The sequence below is a fragment of the Dasypus novemcinctus genome, chromosome 3, assembly GCF_030445035.2.
Source record: "Dasypus novemcinctus isolate mDasNov1 chromosome 3, mDasNov1.1.hap2, whole genome shotgun sequence".
NCBI lineage: Eukaryota > Metazoa > Chordata > Mammalia > Cingulata > Dasypodidae > Dasypus > Dasypus novemcinctus.
Window position 1 is genome coordinate 134552341 of NC_080675.1, and position 24898 is coordinate 134577238.

The 24898-nt window shown below is 35.4% G+C and overlaps 1 protein-coding gene and 1 long non-coding RNA gene across 4 annotated transcripts in view; one reads left to right on the plus strand and one right to left on the minus strand.

The window, feature by feature from the left end:
- ICE2 (interactor of little elongation complex ELL subunit 2) overlaps window positions 1-21916 on the minus strand; it is a 63541-nt gene extending 41625 nt beyond the window's left edge. Inside the window, exons 1-10 of one of the 2 annotated variants that reach the window (XM_058294291.1) lie at window positions 21769-21909; window positions 20986-21106; window positions 20733-20864; window positions 18881-18985; window positions 11150-11411; window positions 9620-9739; window positions 6368-6505; window positions 5471-5587; window positions 5151-5310; window positions 4009-4190 (exon numbers count right to left, since the gene is read on the minus strand). In XM_058294291.1, the coding sequence (XP_058150274.1) occupies window positions 4009-4190; window positions 5151-5310; window positions 5471-5587; window positions 6368-6505; window positions 9620-9739; window positions 11150-11411; window positions 18881-18985; window positions 20733-20773 (1125 nt within the window). In that variant the 5' untranslated portion in view covers window positions 20774-20864; window positions 20986-21106; window positions 21769-21909. Of the gene's footprint in view, window positions 1-4008; window positions 4191-5150; window positions 5311-5470; window positions 5588-6367; window positions 6506-9619; window positions 9740-11149; window positions 11412-18880; window positions 18986-20732; window positions 20865-20985; window positions 21107-21768 lie in introns of both variants that reach the window. The other variant, XM_058294290.2, reaches the window with a different exon arrangement.
- A 56-nt stretch (window positions 21917-21972) lies between these two features.
- LOC105745175 (uncharacterized) overlaps window positions 21973-24898 on the plus strand; it is a 90445-nt gene continuing 87519 nt past the window's right edge. The window contains exons 1-2 of one of the 2 annotated variants that reach the window (XR_009185112.2): window positions 21973-22199; window positions 23977-24067. This is a non-coding gene — a long non-coding RNA (uncharacterized lncRNA). The remainder of the gene's footprint in view (window positions 22200-23976; window positions 24068-24898) is intronic. The other variant, XR_009185113.2, reaches the window with a different exon arrangement.

Here is a 24898-nt window from a genome sequence, read left to right on the forward strand (position 1 = left end):
ATATTATTTTCACTTTTATTCTTCATTCCTTCCTGCATTTCACCATCTTCCTTCCATTTGGGATTACTCTTATTTGTGTGTAAAGAATATCCATTAATGGGGATCAACTGGTGGCAAACACCGTTTTTAACTGAAAATATTTCATTTTTATTCTTGAATGGTATTTTCACTGATTATAGAATTTTAGTGAGTGGGTTACTTTCTCTGAGCAAAACAGATATTGTTCAAATGTCCCCTGATGTTGTTGGTGTTGAAAATCAGTTATCTGTCAGTCTAGCTCCCCTTTCTTTATAGATAATGTACCTTAAAAAAAAACAAAAACCAAACAAACAAAAACACCTCTTGCTGTCTTTAATATTTTTTTTGACCTCCAAGTATTGGTTCTGTTCCATTAGCTCTCTCATGCCAGTCCTTCTCGGTTCAACTACACCTATGTTAGACATTCTCAATGTATTCTCTATACTTTTTGCCCTATCCTGTATATCTCCTATCCTTTTGTACATCTGCTTCATTATGGACAGTCTGAATTTTCAAACTCATATTCCAGTTCACTAATCTCTCTTTGGCTTTATCTAATATGCCAGTAACACTATAGAATTATGAACTGAACTTACTGTACACTTCTTATTTTTAAAATTTCTGTTTGGTTCTTTTTCAAATCTGGTACCCCCTTTTTTTAATTATCCCCCACCCTCCTTGCAGCTTGCTTGTTGTTTGCTCTCTGTGTCCATTTGCTGCACATTCTTCTGTGTTTTTTTTACTTGTCTCCCTTTTATTTGTTGTGTTACCTTGCTGAGTCAGCTCTCTGTGGTGCTTGTGGGCTGGGTGGCACTCCATGGCACTTGCAGGCTGGAGGCTCTCTGCAGCTTATGGGCGAGCCTGCCTTCACAAGGAGGCCCCAGGACACAAACCCAGGGTCTCCCATATGGTAGATGGGAACGCAACTGATTGAGCCACAGCTACTTCCCTCTGCTACCTCTTTTTAAAGTTTCTGTTCCTCTGACATTTTCAAGGAAGCATTTAATTTCCTTGAATGTTATATAATTAAACAGTTGATTTACAGTCAGCCAATAACAATGCTAGGATCTAGAGTCTCTGTGTATCTACTTCTTTGGTCACTATGTTGACAGTTTTTGCTCACAGTATCTAATCTCCTCCCAAGTCAGTTATGTTTAAATGTTTTCTGGATCCTGTATTTAAAATATTATTGTAGAAATAATTTGAAGCTCAAAATGATATCTTTAAGAAACATTTTCATTTGCTTTTTCCCCCACATTGCAATTTTATTATACTCTATTTTCATTCATTATTCATTTATATATATCAAACATATTTATTTTTATTTGTTATTGCTGATGTTGCCACTGATTTCCAATCCTTTCTCTACAACTATATCTACTTGAGGGATTAATTTTATTTCTGTTTGAGGAAGTCACTTCAGAATTTTGTCAGAGGCAGAATAATGGCCACCCAAAGATGCCCACTTTCTAGACTCCAGAACCTATGAAAGCATTTTAAGGCAAAGAGACATTATGTTTTCAGATGGATTTAATGTTGCTAATTAGCTGACCACATAAAACAGTGATTATCCTAAATAATGTGAGTGGTTTGAATGTAATCATAAGGGTCTTTGAAAATTTAATCAGGAGACAGAAGAGTTCCTTTAAGAGTGAAACTGTGCTGGCTTTGAAGATGAAAACGCAAATTCACTCAGGAGGTAATTAATGCAAGCATCTCCAGGAATCTGGAAAAGGCATGGAAATATATTCTCCCCAAGAGCCTCCAGAAAGGAATTTATCTCTACTGGCTCCTTCATTTTAACCCAGGGAGACATGCATCACACTTCCACAGTGAAGGGCATTGTTCACTAGAAAGATGTAGTCCCATTGTCTTCTGGCCTCCAATATATCTGACAGAGCAGAGGACTTCTAAATGCAGATGTTAACGGACAATGTTACATCTAATGACATTGGGGCTGCCTATGCTGCTCCCCACAGGTGATGGGCCTGGGCTCCGATGCCTTTCAGGAGTTCTCTCTTGCCTCTGTACTGCAAGCAGGTGCCCTGGGCAAAGCTGTAATGGTTACTGGCTGCCATCTTAGCATCTTCAAACCTGAACCTTTTTCATTTGTGTTTGTTAGCTACCTGGAGACATTTGCAATCCAAAAGCATCTTAATCCAAGTTCAGAGCTTGAGAAACAGGCTACAAACTAAGAGAAAGCTGATTTACTTCTGGTTCTGTTCACTCCTGGGCTGCAGCCTGGTGGGATCCAAGCATTTGGTAGAATACCAATCTCTGACTTTTGTCTCTCTAGTCCTGTGCTGCTGCCAAAAGCAGAGTTCATTTTCTTAGATACCTTGGCAGAGTTGGAAAATATCCAGGGCAAAAATGACCCCAATGGCTTACCTCCCTGGATTCTTGTCTTTTTTAGGATCTCAGTCCTGTAATTCACCTCTGTCTTGTTAGCTCTTGGATGCTTTTAGGAAAGAAATTTTTACATTTTCTTCAGTTATTTTAAGTTGTCATTAGTAATGGGGTTGGTCCAAATTATCTGGTCTGCCATTAAAGAAGTCACTCTGCCACTTTTTATCCCTCTTAACCTAATTCATATTTCTCCAAGTACTTGTTACGCCCATTTATCTCACACCAGTTTAAGCTGCAGGTAGATTAAAAAGCAAAATATAAAAGAAAACAAAAAAAGTCTTTATGATGCTTTACCCATCATAAAGACTTTTAAAAAGCAAATGGAAAAGAGAAAAACATTTAAAAAAAGACAAGACTAATATCTTTAAAATAGTATTAGTTCTTAATTATAAATAAGAAAAACTTTTTATATTTTATTTTCTAATTTTGTTTGCTCCCTCACCTTATTCATCTCTGTTCATATTTCCTGTCCTCTGAAGAGCTTTCTTGATGATGGATCTAAAATAGCACTACCCTCATCCATCTCTCTATTTCTCCTTAGTCCATTCTATTTTTCTCCATTGTATTTATAGCTCCCTGCATTTTTTTTTTGCAGTTTTTTAATTTATTTATTTAAAGATTTACTTATTTATTTCTCCCTCATCCCTCAATGTCAATTCTCTGTGTCCATTCGCTGTGTGTTCTTCTATGTCTGCCTATATTCTCATTAGACAGCTCTGGGAACCGATCCTGGTACCTCCCAGAGTGGAGAGAGGTGATTATTCTCTTGAGCCACCTCAGCTCCCTGATCTGCTGCATCTCTTATTATCTCTCCCCTGTGTCCCTTTTTGTTGCATCATCTTGCTGTGCCAGCTCTCCCCATGGGGCAGCACTCCTGTGTGGGGCAGTACTCTGTGCAGGCCAGCTCGCCACATGGGTCAGCTTGCCTTCACCAGGAGGCCCTGGGCATCGAACCCTGGACCTCCTATATGGTAGATGGGAGCCCAAATGCTTGAGCCACATCCACTTCCCTGCAGTTGTTTTATTATCTACATCATTCCCCTCTAACATAAGCCCCAAGAGATTTTTAGTCACTGCTATATCCTCAGTGCTTAGAACAGTATCTGTTCAATAAATACTTGTGTAATGAATAAATAAAATTTTCTGCAGACTATCTTATTTTAATAATTATGGAAAAAAATACCTAAAAACCCACAAAATAATAAAAGCTATTTATTTACAGAGTGCCAAGCACTGCTCTAAATGTTTTAAATGTATTATCTCATCTAATCCCAATACAATCCTATGAGTTAGGAATTCTTAATATATACATCCTAAAGGCATGCTCAGAATTTTACATATAATAGCTAATTTACTCCTTACAACAAACTTATGAAGTATTTATTATCATCCTTATTTTATAAAAGAGAAAACTGTGGCTTAAGGAAGTTACGTTTGTTGCTAAAGTCTACCTAAACCTAGCTTGAATTTTAAGTTTGATTCCAAAGCCTGTATTTTTAACTACTAGGGTTTAGAGACTTACAATAAAATTTCATGCTTTAAAACAAGTACATTACCCTAAGGAAAAAAGAAAGCATTACATACATCCATTTCAGATATATATTCTTCAGGCTTGTCCATAAAAACTGCAGAGACTGGAACAGATGAGCTTTTGGACATCATGCATTTTAATGGAGCTTCATGGAAAATTTGATTTCTCTCTCTCATTGTCATTTTCTTTTGAGGAAGAGGTGAATTAATATAAATTACTTTAACTGGTTTTGAACCTTAAAACAGAAAAAGAAAAAAGGGGTTAATTTCCAGAAATTATATTAAAAAAACAAAACAAAACAGAATGTATGACAGAAGGATCACTAAACAAAGACACTTAAGATAGGAGAGTGGTAGCACATGTTTCATATATTTTCCACCCTTGGACTAGAAGAACTTTAAGGTCTGTTATAGATCTAAGGGAAAGAAAATCTGACAGACAAAAGAAATATGTTCTCTAACATATTTTTTCAAAGAACCACCTGTCCTTTACTATATACTTTTACTAACACATTATTACCCACGATTTACAAGTGGATTATACTTTCAAACAGTGATGAAAATTTTACATTTAACTCTAATTGTATAGTTTCACCAGACATATTCTTTCATTTACTATAATTTTGCTGTGACATATAACAGAATTAATCTTATAAGATATGAAAAATTTTTAAATTAATTTTATGAACCATAAGAGTTAAGGGGAATCAGTTGTTGTATAGAAGAATTTATGTGCAAATGCTAATTTTACTGTCAAAAGATAGACTACTGCACTGCTTGTAAGGATAGGCTTACTTTAATTCTGGATTCTACTAACAGACTATTAAGTTCTAGAAACTCACACATTTGAGATGGTCTAGTAAAGTACTGAATTCCTTTTATTTCAATAAAAGATAGAAGAATACCACCATCATTTCATGGATTTCTGGCTACCACAGTCCATAATTACTTAACTACCCCTCACTTCCCAACATGACTAGAGATACTACAGACCTAGTAACTGATTTATGGGCATTAATCCTATTATAGCCCTATATATTAAAACACCTACTGAGTGCAAATGTCAAATTTTTATATCCTCTTTAAACCAAGACTTTTCATTTTTGTGCTTGACAATCACAACATGTTTAGCCAGCTGAAGTGGAACCATTCCAACCTCTCTTTGAAAGCATTACTTGACTTGGCAAACCACAAACCTGTAACAGGTATTACTTGAATACACACTGGAATTTCCCATTGTTCCTTGTAGTTCGGTCCATGATTATTTAATAAGGTAAATAATGATTGACTAGTTAGAGCTATCTGAGGGTGATATCTTGAAACAAGCTTCTCTGCATTTGGATCTTTACTAATGTCCTGAAAAACAACATATAGCTTGTTACTTTAGTATACTTACTGAAAATTTCTTTGATTAAATAATGAAGGAAAAATTTGCAAAGGGGACTTTAGTTATGTGTACTTTGTGAGCAAAGAAGATTACCTTGGAAGATTCAAAGATTTCCACTTCGTTACTTACATCATGCATACCTGCAGCTGTTTGTTCTGGTGTTTCAATGGTAGATAGGTTATCTTTTGACAGCTGCAACTTTGCAGGCATTGAGGGAAACACTGTTTTCACATATTTTACATTGCCCTAAATAAGAAAAATGAATCTTTTATTGAGAAAACATTAATGTAATTTTTTTCCTAAGAAAGTATCTTATCATTTGAAATTTTTTTTTCTATCTAGTTGCGTCACTGTCTTTTTGGTGCATTGCTTCGCTGCTCGGGGACCTGTGCCTCATCTCTGCACCAGTTTGGGATGCCTTTTGTCTTTTTTTACCCAGGGGTCCCAGGATAGAACCCAGGTCTTCCGTATGGTAAATGGGAGTTCAATTGCTTGAGCCACAGCCACTTCCCCACTTGAAATTAACTCTACTAAATGCAAATGTAAAATTTGCAGTCTCCTAAAACCAAGATGTTTATATTTTGACAACCACCACATGTTTTGGTTTTTTTTTAAAGATCCAAGGATGTCAGGGTACCTTCCCTGCTAATTTAAATTTTGCTTCTGGTTTTATGAGGTACAAATCATAATAGGGTACTCTACAATATCCTATCATACATACTTATTTCTTATATGATTGGGAACAGACTCTCTTAAAAAAAAAAAGGGCTTTTCTGTTGGGATTCAGGAGCATTTAAAGGATGATGGGAATTAAGAAAAGAAAATCAAGAAGTAAATTTGGTAGTGGCATTTTTTAAAAACAAAAGAGAAACAGACTGAATAACTATAACCATATAATAGACATTTATATTACTACTTAAAGTTATAGTTCATTTCTGTTCAATATTTATTTTAAAACATAATATCTACATTATAGATGACATTTCAGACAAATATAAGTTTGTAATTTCAAATGGTAAACCTTACCAATGCAAGTAGAGTTTTTTCTAACTTTAACCCCATTTCTGTTCTAAATGGGAAGAATCCCATTAAGCTGGAGACCTCATGGAGAGTATAGAATTCTGGGTATTTTTTCACTTGCTCAATGCAAGCTCTTAAAATTTGCTAAGAAATAAAAATTATGAAAAGTTCATTTGCACCATACATCTCTAAAAATGAAGCAAAAATACTTGTTACATGTAGCTATATAATTATTCATTTGAAAAATTAATCTCATTTTCTAACAATTCAGACATATTCTAAATTCTTTTATGTGATTTATTTTTCATAGCAATTTCTCTTTAACCTTACTGCTTAAAATATGGATATTTAATGACACTAAAATTAGCAATCTTATTAAAATTTAAAGTTAAACAGAGAAAACACACATGTTCTATGCTATTTTTCAAAAGAAGTAACATGAAAATTTCGATGTATTTTACTACCATAAAAAGTTACATGAATGATTAGAAATAAGTTTAATATCCTAAAAAGATTCTTAAGCACAATGAATTAATGAAGTAGTTGTTTTACAGGTCTATCAACAAAATAAAAAATGAAAACTATAACTAATTAAAAAGATATTTAGTATTTACTTCCTTTCCAAACTGCTTCAAAAATATTAATGACTTACTAGAAAATGTAATCAGGAAAGAAATAAAATTCAGCTTTACCCAAGAATATATGCCACTAATGATACCATGTAAATAACTTAGAGAAGCAGAGTAATCTGGGGGGGTAGCTTCATAGTTAAAACAATACATATATTAACTTCTAAGATATGCATTTTTTATTTTTCTGTCAATGAACCCTCTGAACCTTTTGGATTATATTTTAGATCACAAATGCTCTTTGCAATAAGCATAATTTTGTAATTTCCCTTCTCACTTCAGACACTGGTAAAATGTGTCAAGTTACAAATAAATAACTTTACTCCAGTCTTTTTTTTTTTCTTTCATCTATTCATCTATAGTTTCATACAACCTCTCCTCTTCCCTAACCTTCAACCTCTGCTAACTTTCACATTCCCCCATCTCTATCCACTCTTTTCAAAGTTGATCTTGATATTTAGTTCAGGATATCATTTGAAATTAACATGCAAAGATATATGTGGGCTAGTATGAAAAAGCTGTTTTTAAAAACTCTAGTCAACTGCAAACTCATCTACATAGTATCTTTGTTCCTTATTTATGTTAGTTAACTTGCATGCCTAAGCTCCCCCCTCCTATGGCAGTCATTATTGGAATTTGAGCATGAAAGGAGAGTGTAAACATAAAACACAGAGTCTATTGTGACACAGAGACTATTTTGGTTAGGTATTTATTAGCACATATTTCTTGATTTAAACTGCCCTGGTGTCAAAATGCTTTTAAATGAATTATACTTAAATCCATAATTATAAAGCAAGGAGAAAGAGTCAAATGAAAATCTGAGACAGTTCTGTCGCTATGTCTGATACATAATAAGGTCAATATTTAACAAATATATTTTTAAATACTTTATTTTTCTTTTAAAAACAGTATTAATGAACACAGGAGGCCAAGAGATTCAGGTTCTTCCCCATCACTGAACTTCCTGAAGGATATTTACTAATCAGTTAAGTATACCACAAGCATATGCAGATACACAGCAACTCAAATCTATCATTACAAAGAAAGTTGAAAATGACCATGCTCCCTAAATTTTATTTAGAGCCAGAAAGGAAAAATATGGGATCAAACATGTTTTAAAACTTAAAAATTTAAAGACATGCTACTTCTGATAGAATGGTAAGGTATGTACTTTGAAGGGCCTTCCCATTTCATATAAAACCAGATACTGAATAAATTAAAACAATTGTTATATATTACTGGCTTGGAAAAAGCAAGGAGAATTTCTAAGGACCATATATAAACCCCAAATATTGAGAAAGGAGAAAACAGGAGCAGCGAAGACAAAGAAAACCCAAGGAAGGTGAGGTGGCTCAGCCAGTTCTAAGATCAGGTGGGGAGCTAAACATGAGACTCCTCAAAAAAACAATAAATAAAGGGAACACTGAGGGTGATGCTATTTTCTATAGAGTAATTAGTAATGTTTTCATTGATAGGTGACATTTAAACAGAGAGACTAAAAGAAATCAAAGCACTAATCCATGCAGCTATATGAGGAAAAAGCTTTCCAGGACAATGGGAATAGCAAATGCCTCAATGCATGATGATGCTTGGAGTATTAAAAAAACAGTAAAGAGACCAAGCCAGGAGGCTGAAGTGGAACAACTGAGAGGTAGATTTGTAGATGATGAAGCCGAGGTAGGGCAGTAGGAGACAGATGATGTAGGGAATTGCAGAAATTTGCAAAGACTCTTTCTTCTCCCAGGTGAGTTGGGAAGTCATTTTAAAGAAAAGAAATTAAGGGATATAATTTTTGTTTTAAAAAATCACTATTTTTTTCAAAGGTACTATTAAAATAGGAAAAATAGAACATTCTCTTTGAGTGTATCATAATTAGGTTCAAAAAAACAAAAATAAAATGATTTATTTTAGGCTTTCCTCATTCTTCTGGTACATATTCATAACACAATTCTATCTTTAAAAGTGTTTGTTTTTTAAGCAGTAAAACTAATCCCTCCTCCACCCTATTTATTTATAGTGACCAGTTTTAAAGGCTTACAAAATTTAGAATGGTGTTAGTAGATATACTCTATCACAAAAACATATCTTAATAGTTTTCAAGTAGAATGCTCTACAATTCTAGATTCACTGACTCATGGAAGGTAACAAGTAAGATAATTTATATGCTTTGCTAATAAATCTGAACAAGTAACTTAAGTGTCAACAAATGAAATCACAGGTAAAGTTTATCATTTGTGGCTCGTTACTATGAAGATATTGACTACAGGTTTATGTGACTGAATTCTAAACAATTATTAAGATTTCTAAGAACCACAATAACTCCTCCATTCTCACAAGGGAAATCAGTGGATCAGATCAAATCATCCATGTGACTAAAATTTAACTCTCAATAGCTGGATCATTAAAAAAAAAAAAAAACCAAGAAATACGAATGTATTATAGTACATGATTTTGATGTATTACTATTTATACTATTTAAACACATAGTAAATAAAATACCCACATATATATTTGTTTTCTAAATTAACAATAGTGCCATTTCCATATGCTTTTGATAGGATCAGCACACATTGTAGAATAATGCTACTGCCTATTAATTAGCAGTTTATGGAAATATGATTGTTTTTACCTCTGTGAAGAGACGAGCATCATCAGAAAGCATATTATAATCCTGTGCACATTTCTTTGCAGAATTCTGCAAAAACTTTAGAAATTCAGTAACTTCTTCATTCACATGTTTTTTCATATCCTGATTTTAAAAAAGTAGACATACTTTGGAATAAAAAGTTTGGTTAACAATCCTCAATCATCGCTAAATAATTTGGATTTAAAAAATATAGTCTTGCATTCAAAGCAGAAAACACAGTTAATAAAAATTATTATGTAATAATGATAAACTTGCTATTAAAATACCATAAAAATAGAAAGCAAATTACTAATACTGCAATACATGCTTAGGGATTAATAAGCTTATTTATAAAATGCTCTTACTATGAAAAAAAGGACAGACATCCCAGTGGAAAAACGGGTAGGCAATATGAACAGGACAGTCACAAAAGAAATAAAAATTGCTAATAAGCATGTGGAAAATGCTTGTTTTCATAGTATACAAAGTAAATTAAATGAATATAAAACAATACATCACCATTTTTCATGTATCAAATTATAGGCAAAAAAGGTAATGTCCAGTATTAGTGAAAATATTTAAAAACAAAAACTACTCACATATAATAGTGAACCAAACAAATTAGTTTAAACTTTTTATGAAACAATTTATCAATGTGTAGGTATAGATTAAAACCTTAAAAATATAGTTTTTGATCTTGCAATTTTATTTTAAAGAATTTATCTGTAGGAGACAATTACAGATATGAACAAAGACTTTGATACAAAGATGTTCCGCACAGTATCACCTATATAACAGAATTTGGAAACTACTTAAATGTCTAATGATAAATAACTGATTCAATAAACTATGTATATTTTCTTGCTACTATTTAAGATAAATTGGAGGTGGCGGACTTGGCCCAGTGGTTAGGGCATCCACCTACCACATGGGAGGTCCGTGGTTCAAACCCTGGGCCTCCTTGACCCGTGGAAAGCTGGCCCATGCGCAGTGCTGATGCGTGCAAGGAGTGCCCTGCCACGCAGGGGTGCCCCCGTGTAGGGGAGCCCCATGTACAAGGAGTGCGCCCTGTAAGGAGAGCCGTCCAGTGCGAAAAAAAGTGCAGCCTGCCCAGGAATGGCGCCGCCCACAAGGAGAGCTGACATAACAAGATGATGCAACAAAAAGAAACACAGAGTCCCGTGCCACTGACAACAGAAGCGGACAAAGACGACGACGCAGCAAACAGACACAGAGAACAGACAACCGGGGTAGGGGGGAAGGGGAGAGAAATAAATAAATCTTAAAAAAAAAGAAAAAAAAAGATAAACTGGAGTGAGACATATTCAGAAGTAGGGCAAAATGCCTATACTCTAAAAGAACCAATAAAAGAATTAAAGCACTAATACATTCTCAAATTCCTTAAATATTCAAGTTCTATTAATATAATTGCACCAAAAAAAAAAAAAACCCACCAATTTAAAATAAAAGTTATTTCCTGACAACTTTTTAATGTTTTTTTTTTTAATTTAAGTTGAAGAATAGAATTCATACCAAGTACTGCAAATAGTCATTTTTATTTATTCCAACAGCTTTGGAATTTGCAGTAATCTTTGCATACTTAACCAACAAGTCCACATAAGTCCTCTGTTCTCTCTGTGAGAAATAAGAAAAACGAGGATAGGGAACTCTCGGTTTTGGAAGAAGGATCATTCCAACTGTGGTTTTAACTTTTTCCTTTGCTTGAGTGGCTGAACTAACTGCTGGCTCATTTTCCACAGAACTTGCTGAGGCATTCAAATTTTCTCCTATACGTCTGGAAAAAAATAAAATACAATTTCAAATATGTGCTTTTCACATGAAGATTACTATCATGGAACGTTATGATTCTCAATCACCAGGGAGAATATAGCATGATTAACATAGTAAATTCTAGATTATTATCTAACTCTGCCACCTGCATTTTGATGTTTAATGTCAGTGTAGATTCAGGAATCTGCAGGGTAAGAGCAGAATGCAAACTTACCTTCAATTACCTGGAGAGGAAGAGGAACATATATTAGACAAGTTACTCAGTTTGGAAATTTTAAAATTTTTATTGAAAAAGGACAAACCACTCTTGCTAATCATATATGAAGGAACTCTGTGTTTACATTTTATTACAATGCACTTTAAAAAAAAGCTTAAATTTTCTAGAAAGATATATCAGTTAATATGGTAAACAAAAACCATTTAAAACAGGTTATGCTGAGGTTACAATCTTTAAGTTAACAAATTCACTGTGATTCTAAATTTTGTGGTTTTCTCTGCCTCAAATTTTTAAAAAATTCCAACAATATGCATCATATGAAAGCAGTAGTGGTTCTAACTGGCTGAGTTCATGGCTCAAAGGCAAAGAAAATGTGTTTATGGCTTTTATGGATACAAAAGAGAAATCGTGAGGTATCTATAATGAAATGCACCAGAGGAGGAAGTAATGAGTAGCTAGTCTGTTACTTTGTTTATGAAATGCTATCCCATTTGTTTATGAAAAAAGAGAATCTAAAAGCCCACAAAAAAACCCCACATTTCCTTAGCCAGCAATGAGCCTTATTCCTATCACACAACTATTGTGGTAGGAATTTGGAGTTGACTCCAAATCAGTTAAACCACAGAGGAAGCAAAATTAATGAGACTGATGACTGTCTACTGATTTTTTCTTTATGCTTCTATCCACCTAATGCTTACTAAGTGACTAGTATGTGCTAGCCCTATGCTCTACTGGAGATGCAACCACCAAGTAAGAGACAATCCCTGCTCCCTAGGATCTTACAATCAACTGGATCAGATGAATGAATGCGGAAGAAAGAAAAGTAAATATGCACATCGATGCAATGTGACCATGGAGATTTCAGGTTTCCAAACTGAACATACTGAATCTGTGTCTGAGAACAATCCTAAAGACATAATGATTAGGAAATAAGAAGGAAAAAGGGATGGGAGAGAGATATCCAGAGAAATGGTTCTCCATAGGGACAGTATTAATTTCCTAGGGACATTTTGGAAGCCTGTAGGTACATCTGGATTTTCACAATAAGAGTTATGGGAATAAGGATTAAAGACATTTAGAGGCAGGAATAGTAAATGCCTGTAATGTGTGGTAGTGTCCTGCACAAGGAAGAATTAAGGCCTGCACAACTTTCAAAGGTCCCTTGAGGCTTCTTCTTATCACATACAAGTTAAGTCCAGTCTGTTATTATTTATCTTAACAATATATCTTATTCCCTTATTTTTCCTATAAGTATTTATGGTATACCTTATCTTCTTACTTCTCTTAATTCCAACCTTAATCATTTTTACTGGTGCATCTTACATCATTAAATCTTCTATGGTAGCGTCTGTAGCATTTACATATTAAAACATTTTTCTATAAATTTTCTTTTTATTTCACTTTTATATATATAGGATATTATATTATGTTTAGAAATTACATTTGTGGTTATTATCTATGAATTTCATTTTAGGCTAGTTAAGGAAATATTTTCTTATAAATGTTTGCTACAAAAAGTGGGAGGATTTTGGTCTGATAAGGAAGAGAATTACCAATCCAAATCTGTATCTGGGCAAAGGGTGAGTTAAGTCCCATCCAAAACTACCACTGATTTGTTTTAAACCAGGTTAACTACACTTAAGAGTAAAGATGGCAAAAATTCTAAAAGATGAAAACTGTGTTAAAAAAGATTTAGGTTCCCAAATTAAAGCAAAAATTCAGAAACACTCTCTTAGAGCCAAATCATGGCTGAAAAATTAATCAAGGGAACTGGTTAGTGAACAGGAAAAGAATTTTGGAAATTAAAAGAAGGTTCCTTTTAGTTAGCTCTGAAAATACAGGCGAAAGAAGACATACTTAGCTACTAAACTTTCTCTAATAATAGTATAAAAATAAGCATATTTTAGGCTAACAAAATGAATATTAACTGCTGATCTTGGGAGAAATGTATTAAAGCAAATTGATTCCTCACTAGAAAATGTCTTGAGAGCTATTCAAACCTAACAGTATTTTGTCCGCAACTCTTAACAATACTGCTTCACAGCTGTCTCTCTGAATATGAGAACATGTCTGTCCTTGTGGCATAAACTGGCAAATTTAATTAAGCTTCTGCAGCAACAAGATGCTGACTCAGATATGCCAGCATAGGAATGTCAAGAAACTCTAGCAGTTTAAATTGGCTACATTCAGCAAAGAATGAAATGGTAGCACATCAAGACCATTTCAGTGTGCAGTGCTGTCAAAATCTTCATCAGGGTGCAAACCAAAAGCATCTGACAGGGTTTCTCTAGCCACATTTACAGCATTATATTTTATTTCACTTGATAGTTTGAAGTCGTCCCCCCCACACACACACTTTGCCAACTATCTATTCTCCTTTTCTACTTAAAGTTTCTATGAAAAAAGGGCAGAATTCAAAACTTTTAGTTTCCTACTTTAAGCCTACTAGTTTGAGTAGATTCTTTAAAAGCAGAGTTTAGAAATGGTGCATCTATGCTCCACCTAAAGTCTCCTTGTACCTTCTGAGTTTGATTTACTTTTCTATATTAAACAAGTTAAAATTTCATAATTTTCTTTCTGTTGGAAGCTGCTTTTCCCCTTGTTGGCTTAAAATTCTGTTATAAATCACTTTAACCAGAAATTTCAATTAAAAAAAAAAAGGTGAGTAATGAATACACAGTTAAATGTTTACAGTGGTTGTTTCAACAGGACATTTTAATTTTCTCTTTTATTCTTAAATGTACTTTCCAAATATTCTTTTTGGAATGAACATAATTTTTTTTTGGTGCTTCACAGAAAAGGAGCATCATATTAATTTTTAAACATTATTCATATGTAAAAACACTACGTAAATTGTCCTTTCATTTGGCAAACATTTATGGGGTAGAGAGAGTAAAATGAAAGCTTTTTTTTGAATGTTGAAATTAATAAAAAGTAAAATCTTTTTGCAGTGCCAATTAAAAATCACATTGTTAGGTAACAGAATTAAAAACAATGGAACTACACTATACAAACAGTGAACCTTAAGTTAAACCATGGAATATAGTTAATAGTACAATTATAAAAATGTGCTAGCATCAATTTTAACAAATACGTGTTAATTATACAGTGATATATGAGAATCCTGCATTTTGTGCATGATTATTCTGTAAATGCACAACTTCTCTAATAAAGAAAAAATTACAATGAAAAAGAAATACTGCTGAAAGCAGTATAATTAAAGCTATAAATATTTTCCCAAAATATATTAGAGAATACAAACACAAAAATTACAAAATTAAGGATAAAATTTTTACATTCATTTTTTTTTATCATCAAGAAAACAGTTGTAAATTAATAATGTTTGGAAGTCCCCTTCTTACCGTTAAAAAAAAACTTTAAAACTTAAGGTTAGGAAAAAAGACTAGAAACAATTATTATCTGGTCTATTTTTTTTCTATACTAAAAGGTAAATAAACAAATACCAATACATTATTTTCTGTTATAAATCTAAAGTAAAATAAACATATTCTAACAAAAAAAAGATTTTTGGAGTTAGGTTTACCCTACTGCTATCAAAATATCCTCTTTCTTATCCAGAGTTCTGTCTCAGGGAAGCAAATGAACTGGGAAAGAACCACTGAAATAATTATGAAGCAGTGGCAAGATGAAGATCAATACTAGAAATTTTTAATCTGGAAAGATGAAGTCTGAGATAAAAGTTCATAAAATGGTGTGAGGTTTAAAAAATATGTGAAGACAGGCTCACTAAATCCCAGGTACTAGGATTGGTGGGCATTCTTTGATTCAAATAAACAAAAGCAGGGAAGCGGATTTGGCCCAAAGGATAGGGTGCCTGCCTACCACATGGGAGGTCCAAGGTTCAAACCAAGGATCTCCTGACCTGTGATGAGCTGGCCCATGCGCAGTGCTCCTGCGTGCAAGGAGTGCCATGCCATGTTGGGGTGTTCCCGCATAGAGGAATCCCATGCCCAACAAGTGCACCCTGTAAGGAGAGTGTGCAGCGCGAAAAAAGTGCAGCCTGCCCAGGAATGCCACCACACACATGGAGAGCTGATGCAGCAAGATGACGCAACAAAATAAGACACAGATTCCGGGTGCCGCTAATAAAAATACAGGCGGACACAGAAGAACACAGAGAATGGACACAGAGAGCAGCAGACAACCGGGCGCGGGGAAGGGGAGAGAAATTTGAAAAAAAAAAATCTTTAAAAATAAATGAACAAAAGCAATTCTGTATTTAACTGGTAATAAATTTTTAAGAATTTATTATTCCCAAGTGGTACAAACTGAATAACAGAAATAATTTTAAAAAAATCTCCACAGATGCAAATGTATAAGGTACCCTCAGTATCATTTTACTGTTCTGTAGCTGACATTAAGAAAAAACAGGCTCCCACTGAGGGCTTCCAGAGACATGATGCTGGGCTGAGTAAACAGTGATACTGCATTATAGTTAATGCACATTCTCAAGAATGTTGCTTCTGACATTGCCTCTTTAAAACATTTATATTATTTTATTTTGATAATATTACAAGAGGTTTTATTGACTACCATGCAAACCAAAGCATCAAGATACAATTATTTAAAAACACCAAAGACCCTAGTAAAAGACCATAGTAAAAATTAGGAAATAAATTAAGACTCCTATTGGGCTGCATTTGGGAATATGCATCTCACTTGCTTTGGTCCTTGGGTTCTCCGGAATTCCACTGAATGTAGTCAAAGATGTCTTTCTCACTATCCATTGGCATGGGTTCTCCAGCAACTCATGACTCCCAAGGGATGGATCATGTATTCATTGGTTGTGAAGTCCTTTTCTAAGGCATGAGTTCTCATATTCTTAATGAAAAAATCTTTCCAACAATATAGAGAACAACATACTAATATATATTCTTGGATATCAACCTGATATTAATACGCCTGTGTAGATAATCTTTTTCATCATTTTTTATTGGGAAGTTGGCAAATGCTATTAAGTTCCAACTCAACTTCCACCTTCAAATGGATCAACCAAATCATTTATTTTAAGTTGTCTGTACAATAAAAGTTCTGCTTTTTTTAAATGTAAATTTAGTTATTCATCTGATGGAATCAAAAAGCACTTGCTTCTTGGGAAGCGGACTTGGCCCAGTGGTTAGTGCGTCCGTCTACCACATGGGAGGTCCGTGGTTCAAACCCTGGGCCTCCCTGACCCGTGTGGAGCTGGCCCATGCGCACTGCTGATGCGTGCAAGGAGTGCCCTGCCACGCAGGGATGTCCCCCGCGTAGGGGAGCCCCACACGCAAGGAGTGAGCCCCATAAGGAGAGCCGCCCAGCGCGAAAGAAAGTTCAGCCTGCCCAGGAATGGCACCGCACACAAGGAGAGCTGACACAAGATGAAACAACAAAAAGAAACAGATTCCCATGCTGTTGACAACAACAGAAGTGGACAAAGAAGATGCAGCAAATAGACACAGAGAACAGACAACTGGGGCGGGGGAGAGGGGGCACGGGGAGAGAAATAAATAAACAAATCTTAAAAAAAGCACTTGTTTCTTAAATGTTTTTAATATTTGGCAATATCTATCAAAATAAAAAACATAAATACTCTCCACTTGCAGGAATTTATCCTAGTACCACTGGCATTTATATAAAAATGATGCTCAGTTTTTTAATAGCAATGGAATGCTATTAAATACAATAAATGAAATAAGCTAAATGAATATTAACAGGGGATGAATTTAAATACTGTTACATCCAAACAATAGAATATGATGTAATTGTGGAAAAGAATGTCAATCTACTTGTGCTAACACACATTGTGGAATGATCACCATGACAGGTTGGGGTTGTATAATACACATACTCTGTGTATAGGCTGAGTCAATTCCACAGATGCATCCTCAGAGGTGCAGATACAAAAGACAGGGTTGAGAGTGGAAAACCTATATTTTTCAAAAGCTCCAGAGTCTGATGACAAGTCAGTGTGGGAAGCCTGAAGAGGAAGATGGCAAAAGAGACTGAGAAATACCACCATAAAGCTAGGAGGAAAACTAGGAGAATGAAATATCTAGATAACCAAGAGCTCATTGATGAGAGGAGTGGTTTTAGTAGTGAGGACAGAAGCTAGATTACATGGGATGTTCAGTTAAATGCAAAGTACAATAGGATTTGCAGTTAACTTTAAGTACAACTAGCATATATAAGTGTTTAGAGAACTCTAAGTATAAATGACAGAAGAGGTAAGGGAGTAACAAGAAAGGAATATGGGGTCCACAGATTTATTTAAAACAAGAAAATCCTGAGCACATTTACATATTAATCAAGATGACAGAAAATGGGAGAGAACAGAGAACAAAGACTCAGGAGGAAGATGAAATGATAATTGACAATAAAGGTTCTGAGAAGGAAGGAAAAGATGGATTCCCACTCACATGCAGGGGCAGCTATGAAAGAAGGATATGCTTCCTCCATCATAAAAGGAGAAAGCATGAAAGTAAACGTTGAGATCCCCTAGGGGAATTTTCTAATTCCCCATTTGGCTTATTCACAAATCCTTTCAATTACCTAGCTTCAAGATCCATCCACAATAGATTAGAAACAATTAAATTAAATAGATTAGAAACAATTAAAAAGGAAAGAAAAGCTGCTACAAGCAGGTGAACAGTGAAAAGTTATATCATTTAATAGGCACTGTCATACCAGGGAGGGAAAAAACCTTTGGCAATTTGGCAGTTATCTATTAAAACAAAATGTACATACTATCGGAATAATATAAATCTATTTCTATGAACTTATCTTGTAGAAATAAGTACCAAATTTCATTAATGTATTGTTTACAATTATGTTAAAAGGAACAAAAATATTTAACAATAGAGGAGGAACAGCTAAATGAATTGAAAACACATCTATATAATGATGCAATATTCAACTGTTAAAAATATTGAACTAATGCAGAAGGCAAAGAGAAATTATACAAAATATCCTTTTAAATGAAAAAAAATTGCAAAAGTGTTTTATTGTATGATCCCATTTTTGTTTTAAAATGGTAATATGTAAGTATGGATATATATATAGCTGTTCACATATACAGAAAGGTCTGAAAGGATAAATAACAAAATGTTAAGACTGGTTGTCTTTAGGTTTTTCTATTCCATATTTTTTACATTTATATAGGTTGAATGTTTACTGATGCATATATACATATGTGTGTGTACATAATTTTATCAGAAAAATAAAATGTAAATAAATAATCAAATAAATAAATATATTACCTGTTAGATAAAATACATAGTTCTTTTAAACTTGGAGCCATGGAATGATCTTTATAATTTTCTCGAGAGAAAAATGTCTTAAGGCCATTTTTTGGGGAAACGTCCCTATGAAATAAAATAATTTACTTGACAAAAAGCATAACGGCACACTTGTAAATTATAACTACTTGCCCTCTACTACCACCCTTTCCCAGACAATCACATTTTAATTATTTTAATTTCATGGACTGGATCTGTGAACACAGATGTTTTACTTCTTAGATAGCTTCTAGTCCAGGCCCATTCTGAAATTCTCCAGCTGAACAATCAGCCTTGCTTTTCCTTTAGTACCCAACTAATTAATGCCAAGAGACTTAAGAGTAAAGATAAGTCATTGAAGTATAATGGCATCTGTCAGGAGCAGGGCTCACCTCTGACTTTGAGGTATATGATTAAAATCTTTGATTACCAAGGGAAAATGCTTCTCAACTTACTTTTGTTCCATGCTATGGTGCTAAGTCAGAGACACTACAAAGAAGAATATTCTACCTATTTCCATAAACTTGGCAAATGGGATAAACAGTGTACCTTTGCTAAAACCAACCTAACATGATATACACTTTTTCATAATATCATAATTAATTTAAAGACTAACATATTATAGCCCTTAGTTAATGCTTTCCATATAATAAGCATCTAATTATGTTGGCTGAATGAAGAAATTAATTAATAGCACTGAGAACTACTCTTTGGGAGTAAAAAGAGTAGTAGGAGTCTGCGGAAAAGGATAGTTCCCAAGATAGTTCCAGTTCTGTGTCAGCTCTAAACCACATCTGGCTTCACAATGTCAGTGGTACATTAGAGCATCTGTATGTCTCTGAACACAAACTCTGCAGCAATGGCACAGAATGCAAATGTACACACTTCTTGAAATCTACAACAGAACAATGTAATCAAATGGCAACTTCTGACTGGCTGGCCCATTCCCAGAATCTAACTAATATGCAAAAACTCCAGCATATTTGCTTCAGACTCATTTGTTGCTGTATTTAAAGGTATTTATATATATATTTTAAAAACCACTATGATGAAGGTATTAATTGTAAAATTAGAATTTCTTATTTGCATGTACCAGTGTACAATTTTTATTGCCTTGTCGTGATGCTGTATCTGTGATGTCTCATTAAATTTTAAGGCTTTTGCATATCATACAAAAACCAAGTCAAAGGCTTCATAGACTGTGAGCTCCCTGGGGATGGAAATATTGTGTGTGATAAACAAATAAATACTGATTTAATCTTCTTTGAGGTCAGGTACTACTTTAATCATCTTTGTCACCTCTTCTGACTTTTATATTCCTCTTGGCTGATAAAGAGTAGGTGCTCATTAAATGACTGCTGAATTGATTTAAAAGGACATATGTATTAGAACTCTACAAAAGCAATATATTACTTAACTGGGTCCTCTATTTGCAAAGTTCCCATACCCTTCTAAAATAAGGTATATGGATTTACATTATCACTTGATATAGTCTCCAATATAACAAAAAAAGCTTGTTTATTCTAAAAAAGGGTCCTTTTATTTGTAGGGAAATGGACAAAGTTCTTGGCCACAAGAAAATTCCAGCATGTCTCCTTAGCTAAGAAACCAACAAAAAATACATGATGGAATTAGACCTAAGAACAATCTGGGCGTTGAGTGGTTGTCACTACAGGAGAGTAAGTACAGTCAGCTAGAACTCAAAAGTGTGAAGATGAGACTAGGGTAAATCCTAAGGCCCTGAATATTGTTTCTTCCAAATCTCTCTAGGCCAAAAGTCCCCTTTCCTACTCCAACCAATAGTCCCACATCAAATGAGACAGATGAAACTTACCAGTTCAGTCCTGGTTCACCCACTGCCATCTTGGAGCTCATTCCTAGGTTTCTGCTTTGCCTAACTCACAAAGTTCCTGCCTGACAGTATAGGCTCCAGTTGAGGGAGTATCCCTCTGGTATCTACACTCACCTGAGGAAAAACAAAAAGACAAGAAGAAAAGCAGGTGATTGGCTGGACCAATGGCTGTTAACTCAGGTGAGGAAACCCTCTCCTCTCCACAATTTCTAGCCTCAAATGATCCAGCACCTACCACAGAACACAGTCAATAGAGGAAGTATGGTTCCAAGATTCTTTGCACCATAGCAACATGATAAGGTGGGATGAGTCGTCTCCATTTCACTTAGGGCCAAGAGTGACTCTTAGGACATTCACTGAAAAAATAAGAGCTTAAGCATCACAGTGTTCTCATTATTTACATACTAGATCACTTTATGTCAGGGAGTTGTATTTAACTCGGCTCTTCCCCGTTCCTACTTACTGCCAAAATAAATAGAGCTTCCGTTTTCCCAATCATACACTGTTTGGGGGCAGATTCTGTCAGGCAGTGCCGGACAAAAGTTCCCTGAATATCAATAATCTTAGCCCTGGCAGGGCCTTTTGAAGAGAGCGTCACATTTGAAGTTGAGGTGCAGCCAAATTAGGTGACATTTCTGGGTCATTTAAGGCATAATTAGTATTAGGAATCTTGTCTGACAATTCCCTGTTTTCCCATCACCTTAAGTGGAAGGATAAAGTGGCACACGAGAAACTAACGGTCAAATTTAGGAGTCAGTCTCTGGCGGCTCCCACTTGAATATCCCTCTCACACTCCACCCAGTGTGGGGCTGAGAAGTGGGGAGATGATGAAGGCAAAGGGGAAAAGGTTCAGGGTTCCAAGAATGGAGACAAAGGGGAGAGCATAGTGGGAGAAAGGGGCCGCGCCAGAGCGGGGAGCGAGCCGCCATATTCCCTCTTCCCTTCCTCACGAGCGCCGTGCCGGTAGGAAAGCGCCCTCCCTTCTCCGTGTCGGCTGCACAGCAGTCCTTCTGCCCACCTCATGGTACACGGTGACTCCTGCCAGGACCACTCTGCCCAACACTTCACCCCACACTCCAGATCCAAGCCCGGGCCGTGGAAAGACCTTATTTAAGGGACGTGGACCCGCTTCGGCCCTGCGCGATGACGTCACCGCGACAGAGGGGGAGGGGGCCGCGCTACTGGACAGCGCTGCCTGCCACCCCGAAGCGTGCGCCGCGGTGGTTGGTTCCGTCGAGGAGGGGTGTCGCTGGTCTCGCCGGTAGAAAGAGTAGGGGCTGCGGGTTATTATCCTAGAAACTCCTGGACTTTTGCGGAGGAGATAGGCCACGAGGGCAATATTGGAAAGGCCCAGACAGACTTGGTTGTGCGCTAGGGCAAGATTTTTTTTTTTTTTTAAACTTCCCTAAGCCTGAGTAAAATGAGGGTAATACTGTTAACATCTACTTGGTAGGTAGCTTGGTTTATTTTGTATTGTGTTCACATATATAACATAAAAGTTACCATTTTAACGAATTTAAGTGTGCAGTCTAAGGGCATTAATTACTTTTACAAGGTTGTGCTACCTTTACCCTAATGTTACTAAAGCTTTTTCTTGCCCCAGTTAATCAGTATGTCCCCATTTCTCGTCCCCCAGCCTCTGGTAACCTCTAATCTAGTTTCCGTCTCTGTGAATTTGCCTTATTCCACTGAAGAAAAAGTTTTTGAAAGGATTAAATTAAATAAATGAAGTTGTGTTCCGCACAGTACCTGGCACATAGTGGAGGCTCATTAATTATTACTTCACCTCCACTCCACTCCTCATCTCGTTTTAGATGCCGATTTCCAACTGTGGCCTTTTCTGGGTCTCATACTAGTTTTATTTTACTCATTAAGGAGAGCTTTATTGAGCACTTATAATAATTTCTGCTTGGTGATGGGCACTTATCATGATTTGTGCTGGGTGATGGGGTTATCCAAAAGCTTTGATCTTTGGGAATCTAAGACATTTAGCTTAAGAAATTATAAAACAGAAAGTGACAAGCTGCATAAGAAGTATATAGGAAGGATTATGTGGGTTCAGGGAGAGGAGAAATTATTTTTGTGAGGGGCAGAAAGTAGTTTTGGGTAACTAACGACTTATTGAATTACTTTATGTAAAGTTACAGCTTTGGGCACTTGACATGTCAGCTTTTTTGAAGATTTGGGTATGTGCAGTGGTGAGAAAGGGTACAGAGAATAGCACTAGAAACTGCTTAAACCCATTGTGTGAACAGAATCTCGTTTGCTATCAAAAAGTATGTTGTAAATTTTGAAATGATTCATGGAATTGTTACATGTTAGGTTAAAAATGTTAGGTTGAATACAGGGACCTTTCAGTAGTTCTTTTTAACAGAAATGCAAGGTGTTTGAGGGGCAGTAGGGGAAAAGGATTTGGAAAATTAGGTTGATGCCAGACCACAGAAGACTTCATAAAACAGAGTTTTGACTTATTATAAAAGATGGGGAATGCTTGGGGGATGGGGAGGGTAGGGAGACTTAAAAGCAGAAGGATAACCTGATAAGAGCTGCTGTGCTACAGGAAAGTTTATCTGGCAACTTACTAATTGAATTGCAAGGAGGAGGCTGTTAGAAGACTGCTTGTGTACATTTGCAAATCAAACTGGTGCAATGCCTGGTGCTGTGCAGTAGCATGTTATTAGGTGAGTGATGTTGATAGCCTGTGGAATGCAAGGAAAGGGAAGGACATTTAGCCAATGTAGAAATTCAAGTATTGGGTATTTCCTCACAAGGCATGAAGTCAGGAACAGTTGGGGAGTCCTGTCCTAACCTTCAGCAACTGCTCTAATTGTTCAAAAACACATGTTGCGGCAATGTACCAGTGCTTAGTAATTGTAGATTGGTAGCATCACCAGACATGCCCTGTGTTGAGATTCCAGATTATCATCAAACTATATGCTTTGGTCTGGTATATCTGCATTGTGATGGTTGCAAGATAGTGCAAAGAATCAGAATTTCTAGAGCCAAAAGGAAGTTAGGAGATTATCTGGTTCAACCCTGTCTTTTTTCTGATAAGGAAATTGAGGCTCAGATTTTCAAGTGATTTTTTTCCAACATGATAAAATCGATACTAAGATTCAGGTCTTAGTACATCTTGTTATTACTATATATTAAGTAATATATTTTGTTATTACTATATATTAAGTTTATGTGTTCTTTCTTCTTTATACCCTCCCTTGTAAACCAGAAACTTCTTAGTGAAAAGAGTGTGGATTTTTGGAGTCCAGCAGATGTGGGCTTGTATCTCAGTTCTCCTGCTCATTACAGTGTGATACTAGGTAAGTTGCAGTGTGTCTTTGAGCCTTAGTTAGTGTCCTTTTCTGGATAATGGAATCAATAATATCTCACCTATAGGATTGTTATGAGGACTAGGAGTAATCTGTAAAAAGTACAGGGTAAAGAGTAAATATTCAACAAATGGTAGCTATTTATGTACTTTTTCCACTAAAAAAAAATTTAAAGATCACTAAAAGAGGATATGGCATTATAAAGCAACAATTATAATACAAATAAGAAATGATGTATACACACATAAGTATTATAGAAGATTCTTTGTAAACACAAGAAAGAAGCAGCCCCTACTGACTGGAATCATTTAGAGATAACTTAAGAGAAAAAAATTAATTGAAATTGTATCTTGAAGAATGAGTAGGAGTTTACTGGGTAGAGAAGGGGATATGGGTTTCCAGGCTAAACAAAAAGCATATGCGAAAAGCATGGAGGTTCTGGCGTGAAAGGCTCATGTATTGTTGTTTGGGGGAAATGAAGGCCATTGGGTTGCAAAGGGAAAAAAGGTCCAAGGATTGTCTTCATGCCATGCTGAAGAATTTGTACTTTATTCTCTGGGTGATGGGGAAACTTTATGTGTGTGTATTTTAAACAGTTTTATTGAGGTGTAACCAACATACCATAAAGTTCATCCAGTTCAAGTGTCTTTAGTAAATGTACAGAGTTGTGCAGCCATCAACACCATCAAGTTTTAGAACATTTCCATTACTGTGAAAGATCCTTTGTGCCCATTTGTAATTAGGCAACCACTAATTTACTTTCTGTCTATAGATTTGCCTATTTTGAACATTTCGTATAAATGAAATCATACAATATGTGGT